General features: G+C 36.8%; 1 protein-coding gene across 2 annotated transcripts; it reads right to left on the bottom strand.

Annotated features, from left to right (window-relative positions):
- Positions 1 to 3,986: 3,986 nt before the first annotated feature.
- Positions 3,987 to 7,829, bottom strand: LOC108373559 (uncharacterized). 2 transcript variants are annotated; one of them, XM_017629472.1, is made up of 2 exons: positions 7,719 to 7,829; positions 3,987 to 5,053 (listed from the first exon to the last, which is right to left on the bottom strand). In XM_017629472.1, the coding sequence occupies exons 1-2, from the start codon at positions 7,770 to 7,772 to the stop codon at positions 4,175 to 4,177; spliced, it is 933 nt and encodes a 310-aa protein (XP_017484961.1). In that variant the 5' UTR covers positions 7,773 to 7,829; the 3' UTR covers positions 3,987 to 4,174. The 2 variants fall into 2 exon arrangements, with proteins under 2 accessions (XP_017484961.1, XP_017484960.1); XM_017629471.1 differs by lacking the exon at positions 7,719 to 7,829 and adding an exon at positions 5,157 to 5,255.
- Positions 7,830 to 12,676: the final 4,847 nt, after the last annotated feature.

The raw sequence follows: 12,676 nt of genomic DNA on the forward strand, positions 1-12,676 counted from the left end.
AAGCTCATACAGTACGTCATTCCATCTTCTCCGATACCCGTCGTCCACGAAAACAGGGCCGTAGATCTTACGTAGAACAGTTCTCGCGAAAGCCCCCAAAGCCTTCTCATCTTTGTTCGACATCGTCCAAGTTTCTGCGCTATATAAAAGGACGGGCATTATGAGTGATTTGTAGAGCGTGATTTTGGTTCGTCGAGAGAGAGCGCTGCTTTTCAATTTCCTACCGAACCCACAGTAGCACTGTTGGCAAGAGTTATTGTTTTATGGATGTTTCGATGCTGGTGTCTGGTACTACTGACCACCATGTTCCGTGCCGCGGCGAAGTCGATCAGCCTCTCTCCGTTGTCGGAGGTGTTGTCATCGTCCTTCTCGTCCGTCGGGGCGTGCACACAAATTAGGCTGATGCTATTAAATTTCGCCTTTATGCAAAGTGTGGCGATTCGCTCACTGAATGGCGTGAAATGGGAGACAAGGTGTCGGAGTCTCCGCTCAACCACAAAGCCGACACCAAATTTGTGCGCCGTCTCATAACAGCTATAGTAGATTTCAGATGCTGCAGATTTTTTGCAGCCATGCCCCGTCCATAGCATTTCCTGACCTGTGGTGATGTCAGCCTGGTATTTTGTGATGACTTTTAGCAGTTGAATAGAGGCACCTTTCCTATAGAGGGTCCGGACATTCCAAGTGCATATCCGTAAATCATAGTCCTTGTTCCGTTTGCCGTTTGCGGATGTCGTCAGCGAGTGGAGATGCAGTTATCCAAGGAATTTTTTAGTCTTTTCATTGGATATATTTTTTTACGTGGCGGGTCCCAAGCCCAGCGCACAACCATTGCTGGAGTGGATGGTTTTTCCACCGGATACACATTTGTAAAGCGGGCCACTTGCTCCAAGACAGACGCTCGCTTGCAGCCGCACCTCCTACTTAGCAGACGCTGTAGCCTTCAGTGAGCCCTTAAGCCGAATAAGTCGGAGTGGCCCCACCGAAGCTCCCTCCCTTTCTGATGTGACCCAAGGCTCCACTTGGGTTGGTTACAACATCTTGCACATGGGTTGCTCACGTTGTCCAGAGAAAGCGAACGAGGACGCACGAGTCGGGATTGAGTAAAGCCGTGCCACTGTAACTGCATAGCTAGCGCTACGACTATACCCCATTGCACTCCAGTGAAGAATAATAATGAGTACTATATGGGAAAGAATATGTTTAATGCTGACGGACTTCGACTAACCGACGTCTGTATGCGGTTGTACATATCATGAAATGACCCATACAACTTCGAAGGCTCTCCGGGTTAAGGAACGAAAAACTAGATAGATCATGTATTTCATCTCCATTTACTAAACTTTTTACATCCGACAATGCTACCCTTTATATAAGCAATTTCCGAGCAAGTCCATCATCTAAGTGCTAACTTAATTGAAATTAGGAGGAAGACTTTAATTGTAAGCAAAAGATAAAGTAATTGCAAATGCAGACTGAATAGATCTAATTTTGATGTCATGTCAGGATGTTGCCATCTCAACAGGAATAAATTCCGAAGATAGGATGATACTTAGACGAGATGGATCATCTCCTTCAACCATAATCCATTTCGTTTGACCCAAAGTGAACGTATCCATACGGCATGCCTCCCAGCGGGACACTTTTGAAATCTACGTCGACTACATGTAAGGTTTTCACAGGATGAAATTAGTGCACACATTTGTAATTTTTTCAGATCCAAATTTTTCTTCAATTCAAGATATCTCTGATATATATACAAAAATTATCATGCAAAGTTTTAAGGCCATTTGATAAGTTTTGGTTCCGAATTGAGAAAGAAATAAAAGTGCGTGAAGAAATTGGATATTTTACACTGAGCCAAAAGTTCAATGGTTTTTTCAACCAAGTTATTGTTTGGTTTTTTTCATGGTAAATACAAGAAATGTGACTCAAGCTGATCATTTGAAAACAAATTCGTATGTCCGGCCGTAGCTGAAGTTGCTGTTATTTGTTGGCTTCCAGCAGCTTGGGGTTTGAAAGCCGTCAGCGGCAACACATAGTTTTTAATTTATTTTTTCTGTTTTTGTGTTTTCTTAGTTACGAAAACGCATCTGTAAAGTGCAGAACCAAATAGAATGACGAAGAAAATGTATTCAAGTCGAACATTTGAAAACACATTTATAAAGCGGCTGTAGCTGAGTGTGCAGAGATGCTTGCCGTGTTATTTGCTAACTTTCAAAAGAAGCGGGTTCAAATCCCGCCAGGGGCAACCTGTTAAAATGATTATAACATTTTTTTTTGTATATCCGAATTATGAAAAAGCATCTGTGAAGTGCAGAATATGCACGTATTCAAACGAAAAAATCAGCAACCAAAAATGTGGTTATTGTAAACTAAAATATGGTTAATATTACCAAGTCATTGGTGAAAATATCAACCAAGGCATTGTAAATATTAACCAAAAATCACATTGATTCCTATTCAAGTCTGAATTTGATAATATTAACCAATTTTTGGTTGATTTTTTTCTCAGTGTAAAGAGAATCCAAATTGGACTTTCGAAACCATCGCTAAAAAAAAAAACAAACGTGTTAAGGAATGCCGTTTCGCGAGTTATTAAAGTCTTTGGCGAACGTCTTACCATTAATAGGAAAAAAGGAACCGGCAAACCATGAGGTTTCCACACCCTAAATGGAGTCAAGAAAAAGTTTTGGTATGGAAGGTAATATGTAGCTGTGATATGCGTAGCAGTTCGGTTGTTACAACTGGGACTATTAACACGAATTACATATCTAGGAGTGCTTACAAAAATGACTTGTACCATTTAAAAGGCAGCATGAAATCTCAAAATTTTTTTGGCCTGACCTGGTTTCATGCCATTACAGCAAATCAGCAATTGAATGGTGTGCAAAAAATAATATAGCATTCGTACCCAGATATGCGAATCCACCGAAACTCCCTGAGTTCAGGTCCATTGAACGCTATTAGGTTCTGGTAAAAATGGCACAAAACAGGTTGCTTAAACCATTAAACATTAAAAAAAGTTAATTTTTTCCGACAAAAAAATTATTGAATACACCATAAAAAGGCAATTTCAGGTATTTCGGATAAAAGTTAAATTGTTTATAAAACAACACTAATTGTCAAATTACACTGGTTTACAGCAAATATTTTTGATGGATGCCGCTATCAAATTCCTATAAAGAATTGCTCGCTGATTCTGAAAATCGACTTAATTTTTTATTCTATGGTTAGGTTTTCAAGATATTTTCAATTTACCTGAATAACAGCTTTAAACAAAAAGTGGTTACACTTTTTCACGTATATCTTACGAACCAATTTAACAATCTTAATATGAATTATAGCAAATGAAAGCTAACAAAACTCTACATCACTTTTCGATAGGTCTGATAGTTTCTGACAAATTAATTAATCAATCCAGATTTTTTTTTTTTTTTGATGAAAATATTAAAAAAAAACACTTTAGCAGAAGAAAAATTTTAAAAATAACAGGTTCTGTGTCAAATTTTTGCCCTTGTGCTAAAGCCTGTTCTGTTATAAAAAAATCCAGTTACTATTGAAGAAAATCAATGGATAAATAAAGATGGAAACAAAACAAAACAAATAAAAATGCGCAAAGATTTTTTGTATGAAATATATGCACCCATCAGGCATTGAAGAATGCCGTTAAATATACTTAGATATGGAAAAATCGATAACTATGTATATCGATAGCGATTAATTTATTGACTTAGCATTTACGCACGTGGAACACCAAAGGCAGTTTTGTTTTCTAATGAAAGGGACATAAAATTCGCGTCGAAGCCTCAGACAACTGTCTGCTGCTAGCCATAAATTATAATGTTCGGATGCGCATATTCAAATGTAAAGCTACATACGTACGTTCATAAATCATAAGCGCTCGTGGCGCTCACCGTTCACTGTAAGTGACCAATTAAAAATTAATTAGATGTACGTCATTTTAACAGTAAAATAAACTGGTTATTGTAAGGTTATAGATCAAACGTGTGTTTATTTAGGTTCTTTTCAAGCGAAAAACAAATTGGAATAATAAAAAAACAACAAAAAAATTATTTCAACAGAAATATACGAGCGTAAATAGTGATTAACGGAAACAAGATTACAAGAACTCAAAGCATTTTTACGTACAAGAAAATTTTATAAATAAATTTCAAAAATCATAATAGCTCAAGAATTCTCTAAAACAACTCCATTTGGCATTAGTATCACCTCTGATGAAACGCCTGTGCAATTCTACCAAAGCCGTCTCCATCACTCGTTCCCAGGGTGTCAATGCGGCGATAAAAGTGTTAAATTCTTTGCCAAATCTCTCCATTAAACTAAGCACTTTATCGTTCAACTTATGGCGCAAATCCATCCAACCAACTTTTTCGAGCACTTGCCCGAGTGCCGGTGGCGCATCGATAGGGTTATTGAACTCAGTATTCAAATCGGCGACTATGTCGGAGGCCTCCTCACCACCATCGAATTCTGATGCTTGATTTTCCAAATCGATTTTTTCGAATTCCCTCAATGCTTTCTTCACTTCAGCAATTTTTTCTCGGATACTTTCACTTTTCTTGGGTAGCACCTCCAATTCTGTAAGAATATTCTCGATGGTCGCGCGTGTTAGGCCTACGAGGTAGCTCTCATACGCACGCATGCCATCCCTGGCGAATGCATACAAACTTTGACGTCTTTGAGTTAAACTCAAAGGTTTCGTAGATGAAGTTTTATGTTTTTTATTATGTTTAGTTTTATGTTTAGACACTTTGGTAGTTGTGGTAGGTGGTGTGGTAGATGTAGAGGTAACTTCGTCTTGTTCTATGGAGCTTTCCTCGCCTCTGCGTGGATCAATGCCCGCATGCTCCGTTAAATCCAATGAATTCGTCTTCCTGGGATTTGTAGGTACGCGTCGTCGAGAATCGCTTCTATCCTCTGAATTATCGTCTATGCCATTTAATATAGCACGCAGCTCTTCGGAAGCGCTGCAGTCGGGATCGCTTACATCTGAAGATGCATTAGCGTCATGATAACGGGATTCTGTCAGCTGCAAGGGATTAAGTGCATACACTTAAGTGCGTACCGTATAAGCTTGTGGATATGCGTAAGTGTGTGCCTCTCTTTCTCTCTCTCTCTCTATTTTATCTCACCTGAATAGCGGCACAAGCCGAAAATACTACGAAAATACCCCAAAACTCGACCATTTTTATATTAACTAGTTGCTGGTATCCTTTGTTTGTTCGTTTGGAAATGATATTTAACAACTAAAACGCAAGCGAGAAATGCGCAATTCTTATATATGTAGCTACGTATGCATACTCACTCATACATATTTAATCACTTAAGTAATCGTTTTTTAACATCTCATTACCATTTCTATTTAATTTGCGATGGCAATATGAGCTTTGACAAAAACAAGTTTTGTTCTGATACAACTTTTCTTATTAAATAGTTATCACATGGAGTGTTTCCCGCATTATCTGTTGGCAGTTATTTTTTGAATTTCTATGCACGTAGACACATACTCGTTAAAATGAGATTCTATTTATTTGTTTAGTACATTTCACTCAGAAACAAGCCAGCTTAATATATTTCTCTCAACACATGATCTGGTTGACGCAACTAAGCTCTTTTCTCAGTGTAGGATGCTGTTTGGCCAAGCATAATACTTGGTCCATTTTAAAACATCCGCCAAAATTTTCGACTAACTTCGGGGTTATTTATGAATTCATCCACATTAAAATTATGTACGTCTAGAAGGCGGGTTTCTGTAAAAAATATGTGACNACTTTTCTTATTAAATAGTTATCACATGGAGTGTTTCCCGCATTATCTGTGGGCAGTTATTTTTTGAATTTCTATGCACGTAGACACATACTCGTTAAAATGAGATTCTATTTATTTGTTTAGTACATTTCACTCAGAAAAAAGTCAGCTTAATATATTTCTCTCAACACATGATCTGGTTGACGCAACTAAGCTCTTTTCTCAGTGTAGGATGTTGTTTGGCCAACCATAATACTGGGTCCATTTTAAAACATCCGCCAAAACTTTCGACTAACTTCGGGGTTATTTTCGAACTCATCCACATTAAAATTATGTACGTCTAGAAGGCGGGTTTCTGTAAAGAAGATGTGATGAAAATTGCAATTCCGTGAAAAACTTCTCAAAGTAAGCTTTCCAACTAGGGAGACCTGTTTCGCTTGTATGGTGGTCGACCCGGTCTAATGTACATAAGTATGTATTGGTGATTAAAAAACTTGTTTTTTATAGCCTTAACAAATTTATGAAGACCAATTAATTTTACTCATAAAACCATTAGCACAAGTTTTCGGCCGATATAGCAGCTCTACACTGAGAAAAAAGTCAGCTAAATACATCTATTCATCTCAACACAGAATTTGGTAACTATAATCAAACAATGTAACTATTAACAACTCATGTCTCGAGAGAAAGTCGAAACACTTTCCATAGGTCGTTTTCACCTCTTTCTGTGGCTTCTCGCCTCAAAAAAGCGTTCGGCAGAATGCAATCAACCCGCAGGAAAAATTTCGTTTACCCTCAGCCACCCATGCGCACTTTCATTCTCCGATTGTTCAATATCGTTCCACGGATTTTACATATATGTATATGATTTATGGTGTAACGAACTCTTTTNGAAAATTGCAATTCCGTGAAAAACTTCTCAAAGTAAGCTTTCCAACTAGGGAGACCTGTTTCGCTTGTATGGTGGTCGACCCGGTCTAATGTACATAAGTATGTATTGGTGATTAAAAAACTTGTTTTTTATAGCCTTAACAAATTTATGAAGACCAATTAATTTTACTCATAAAACCATTAGCACAAGTTTTCGGCCGATATAGCAGCTCTACACTGAGAAAAAAGTCAGCTAAATACATCTATTCATCTCAACACAGAATTTGGTAACTATAATCAAACAATGTAACTATTAACAACTCATGTCTCGAGAGAAAGTCGAAACACTTTCCATGAGGTCGTCTTCACCTCTTTCTGTGGCTTCTCGCCTCAAAAAAGCGTTCGGCAGAATGCAATCAACGCGCAGGAAAAATTTCGTTTACCCTCAGCCACCCATGCGCACTTTCATTCTCCGATTGTTCAATATCGTTCCACGGATTTTACATATATGTATATGATTTATGGTGTAACGAACTCTTTTGGGTGATCTAAACTTAAGAAAAGTATTGGAATGATAAAGTAAGAACTACGTCACCTTGTCACACCATTGACTTGCGAACTGTGTAGAACACCAACTTTTACAACTAAAATTATATTTATTTATTTTTCATAAGTTAATACTTGCTAGACATTGTCAAAAATCAGTTAGCATGACTTTCACTAAATTTCTAAAGCTACAAATACATTTAAATATATTTAAGTATTTACGTTTACACTCAGTCTTCTCCCGCACTGCTGGAGTTCTCCTCCTGCGGCCCACAATTGCACAAAATATGATACAAATCCTTTTGCACTGAATTGACATTGGCAAAATTTGTGAAAACACGTAGATTCGGATCATTTTTGACGTTGGCAGTGGAAACAGCGCTCACTTGATTATTTATCACAAGTCCCTCAGGGCGCGACTCAGCTAACTACAACACAATTGGATAGAGAGAGAGAGCGAGAGAGACAGAGAGTGTTTGAAGTTAGTTTGAAAGTGTTAAATTAGGTGCACTAAGTACCCTGGTAAGTACCTGTAAACTCAGGAAGACACACAGCAGCAGTGTAGCAACGCAAAATTTCGCCATTTAAAATTAATTAATTTATTTTTTTATTCTAGAAATGCTTGATTGCGTGAAAGCCAGTCGAGTTAAACTGATGCAGCGCGCTTGAAGCAAATAGCTTTTTATACAAATTTTTATAAGGTTTTGTTGTGTGCAGTTTCAATAGAACTTATCAATTAAAATTGAGCAAACGAACATTTGTCGGGTGAAAAGCGTAAAACCCCTAAGATTAGCGTTGTTATTAAAATGACAAAATTTCATGGAAATATTTAGGTACGTATGTATGTATGTACGAGAGCAAGTTTTAGGTAAGACGCTTCCCCTAACTACATAGTAGGCTGATAGCTGGAGTAAACTCTTACACCTCGCATTAACTTGGCAGCAGCTGTGCGCCACGAGACGCAACACATGCCGCTGATGCGATTGCAATGGGAAATTTCAACGCGCGCTCAACATCAGCGCGATAAGCAAGAATATTGCTTTATGTAAAGTTAGAAAAGCAGTTGGAGCAAGGGGGAGGGCGGAAATATTAGATGTACACATGTAAAACTTTATAATCCAATCAGCGAGCTGACTTGTAAAATAATTGCATCTTTTTTTTACGACTAAATAGGTATTAATTGCATTCAGCGTATTGCCGCGGGTTTCTTCACTTCTTTGGTGTTTACTATGTATATTATTCTACAATATGAGTGCTAGTTATGCTGTGCACGCTGGCTGTTGTCAGGAATGAGTGACTCGAAGTTGGTATAAAATAATTTTCTTCTTTTTTGTCGAATCATTTGCGCACAACATCTGACCTAACAAGCATTGACCACACCATAAATAAGAATGACGAAATCCTGTGTATTATTTCTACTACTAACGGTCTGTCTGATGTTGCAGGTAGGTTTGAGACCATAAGTCTTTCGTGCATAACGACTTATAATTTATGGCAATTTAATGGAAGGACTATTTGCTTACAGCCGACCGAATCACGACCTCAAACGGAAATTACTATCACCACATCGGTGAGTGCATCGGCGTCAGCGTCATATTCATACAGTGATAATACACGCAGTTTCACAAATGTTGCTTCATCGAGCGCCGTGCAAAATAATGTATTTCATATATTGTTGTCGAGATAAAAATAATAAAAACTGTGAACTTAAACGATTTTATGTTGATCTGTGACTAAAAATCAGCAAGAAACTCTATATTTATTTCAGATGTATATAATTTAAGTCTTGCAATAAAGTATTTTGTGTTAATTACCTACTATTTATTTTTAAACGTTACTTAATTAATAAATCAATGAATTCCATCAATCCAACTGTGTGTTTAGAAAATGGTTTTAAGTGAAACTCCTAATCCAGTATCTATATGGCGAATGCGTGGACAAAACCGAACGTCAGTGCCGAACGCCGAACAAAGGTAATGTGAAGGACTAAAGAGGGAGATTAAGACAAAGGAAAAGACGCAGTAAAAGGCAACGAAAAAGAAAAATATATAAAATATAGACAAATGTTAAGATTGAGATGAAGGAGAATAAGAAGGTGAAGATGAAAGTTAATACATAGAAGAAATGAAGACGAATATGAAGATGGAGATTAAGATAAACGTGGAAATGAATGTGAACTTAAAGAAGATGAGGGTAAAGACGAAGAAGAAGGTGGAGATGAAGATGAAGATGAAAATTAAGATTAGGATGAATGGAGATGGAGATGGAGAAGAAGATGTTGCTCAAGACAAAGATGAGATGATGACGAAGATGATGAAGATGGAAATGGAGCTGAAGATGCTGGCGAAGATAAGGAAAACATAAAGTAATGTTAAAGACAGCGACAAATATACATTTCAAAATAAATATAAGGATATAAAGGCAAAAGTAAAAGTAAAGGTAAGGGTAAAGATAAGGGTTAAGCTAAAGGTAAAGGTAAAGCTAAAGCTAAAGGTAAAGCTGAAGCTAAATATAAATGTAAAGACTCAGATTGAGACTTATATTAGGACTTATGCCGAATTCCCACTTGGCGTGGAAATGTCAAAAAATTTATGCTATTTAAAAAATACTTTGTGAAACGGAAATAATTACTATTTTTATGAACGTCATATTTTTTAATGCACAACATTTTGTTTCCAAATTTTTTCATATAATGCCTAGTGAAAATTCAGCATAAGATAAGCTTTCAAATAATAATAATTAATATAAAAAGGGAAAAATAAAATTAAAGCTCATTGAAAAAACTTCAACTAAATATATGTACATACATTAGGACTGTGCGATTATTCGATTACTCCATCAAGTTGTTCGGTTAATCAATTACTCGAGTGATTAAATTCAAGAGTTTAATTCTTCTGACAAGCTATTTTAAGTCTAAGGTGGATTTTTGTATAGACATCTTTTTTTTTTTTTTTTAAAAACTGCAGATAGATCATCAGAAGAAGTAAGCTCCTCTGAAAAGGAAAGACCACATGCAAAAAAACCTTTTTTTCGAGCTACCTTATTGCTGTTGCAACTCTCGGTTGAGAACCCTAGAAACCACAATACATTTTGGGCGACAGCAATGGCAGTACTACTTAATATGGTGGAGCGCTAAGCCATTAACTTAGGAAAGCTATCCCAACAGAACATGGTAGACCGAAAGGTATGCATCCGAAAGAATTTTGTTACCTCAAACTTGCCTTCTTTAACTCGGTTTTATTTGATTAAAGCGGAAGAACTTTCAATTAATATCGACGGCTGAGTGTATCTCGGCAGCCGGTTCGAAAACACCCAATCTCAGAAAATGGCTCGATGAGATAGGGCGTCTTTGAATCGAATTCTGAAATGGGGCGTTCTTCAATTAAAATCTAAAGTTGGGCGTTTTTGAGCCATTTTGTGAGATAGGGTGTTTTCGAGCCGGTTGCCGAGATATGTAGATCGATCTTCCACTCAGCCGTCGATATGTATGTATATACTTCATGAGAACCTATTGAAGCTTTTCTGGAATGTGTGGTTTTAAAGTAGTATTATGGTGTGAGCACATTAAGTCTTGATATCGCTACCATAGCACATTTTTCAAGTTATCTGCTCATCTTCAGCACGGAATAAATCTTGCAATGGCAAACCTACGAGTATACTTCTGCCATGAAAAGATTTGTCATAAAAACATAAAAAAAGCATAAAATTTAAGTATCCCCATTAGTGTCAGAAAATCTAGTGAAATATATCAAAGATAGTTCTAAAGCCATGTAAAATAAGAAAAGAAGCTAACTGGGCGCGTACAACTACTTTGTATAGTTGAGAAGAGCTGAAGCTTGACCATAATTTTTTGGATGTGGTGGCGAGCTAATCTATGCAGGACATTACTGATCTAGAATCGATAGACTTGCAGATTATTTCAAAAAGAGGAATTACGTTTAGAACAGTAAAATTTTGAACTTTTAAATAGTTGGTGTTGAAAAGCTAAATATCCCAGTCGGCAAAATATGGAAAACAGGTAATCGGGTCATTTGGAGCGATACGGCCTCTGTGTTCGATTCTCTAGTTCTCTTATTGTATAGAATGTTTAAGGCTTGAAGGCGTTCCGATTTAGCCTCCCTCAGAAGGAGACAATTAAATTTTTCCGTTATGTGACTTCCGTTGCTCTGGGCTATTCAAGGATCTTCGAATATGGGTTCTAAAGAGAACGTCTTATTTAAAGAGCCCTATCTGGAAGCATTTATATACAGATATGGAAACGCCCATAATTTTTTAGACTGGAATCTAACACATACCACATATCGTGGGGCCTGCCACTTATGAGTCTATAAAGTAAAACAAGTTCCTTATGTCTATTTATTTACCAACAAAGCTTAGCTGAGACTTATGCACATTATTGCTCGTTTTGGAAGTACTTAGTTAGAAGGCCGGCGAATGACTTCTACTTATTTGCCATGCTGTTGCCGCTGTCAGTTATTTTTCCAAATGTTAGTTTTGGAGGCATCGGTGAAAATTCAATAATATGCAAGTATTGTAACTAAGAAATAAGCCCCAACAAAATCAACTTTGTAGAATCTTCTCAACAAATGTGGTAGCGTACTGTCCTTGGGCGTTGAGAAACACATCTATGCACATATCTGCCTTCAATTCACTCCACCCCAGTCTACTCGTACCACAATGCCACCTATTTCTTTAATGCTTTTAATTGGCCTTAAACTAAGTTTGGACGATTTATACAAACATCGGGGTATGTAAAAATACTCCCCAAAAGTTGCGTTTTTTAATACTCTAAAAAAATAGAAAATGGTGAATTTCCATCAAAGTCACTTCGACAACAAATTGTGAGGGGGTTGAAATTCACGCAGTGATGAATTGTTTTTTTTACACTTTTAAGTTAAGATATATCAAAAACCTGCCGGATTCGGTTTCAACGCGAAAAATTACTCGGAAATGGCTATTCACTGTTTAGAGGCAATTTTTATTTCTTGTTGTAGTATGCCGGGTAGTGTTATTTATTGAACAAATTGATAAGCACAAAATAATCTTATGTAAAAGATTATCAAAATAATCGCATAGACAAGCATATAATTATATTTCGCAAATCCATACCTTTATACTTGTGTTACGTACGTCCTAGGAATGTTAATCCCGGGATCCGGCCTTTTTAAGGTCACAAAAATCCCGGGACTCTTGGCAAATAATGCCGGGATTTTCGGGACTTAAAAATTTCCTCTCTTCTATTTCTATTGAATTTTTTAAATAATTTTTTAAATAATTTTTTTTTTTGGAATTAATCATATCTTTGAAATTACAAACTCCTTTTAAATAAATCCTGACGTCGGAGAGGAAAAATAAAAGCGCCATTTCAAATAAAAAAGTATTTTTCAAACCCATTCATTTATTTAGTTTACGGTAGGAGAGCTTCTCAAACAATATAGAAGCCCTTTTTATACCCGAGCGCACTTTTGCACAAGGGTATTATAACTTT

This window comes from Rhagoletis zephyria, unplaced genomic scaffold (assembly GCF_001687245.7).
Source record: "Rhagoletis zephyria isolate East Lansing unplaced genomic scaffold, Rhagoletis_zephyria_1.1 Rzeph_scaffold_06815, whole genome shotgun sequence".
In the NCBI taxonomy this organism is placed as follows: Eukaryota; Metazoa; Arthropoda; class Insecta; order Diptera; family Tephritidae; genus Rhagoletis; species Rhagoletis zephyria.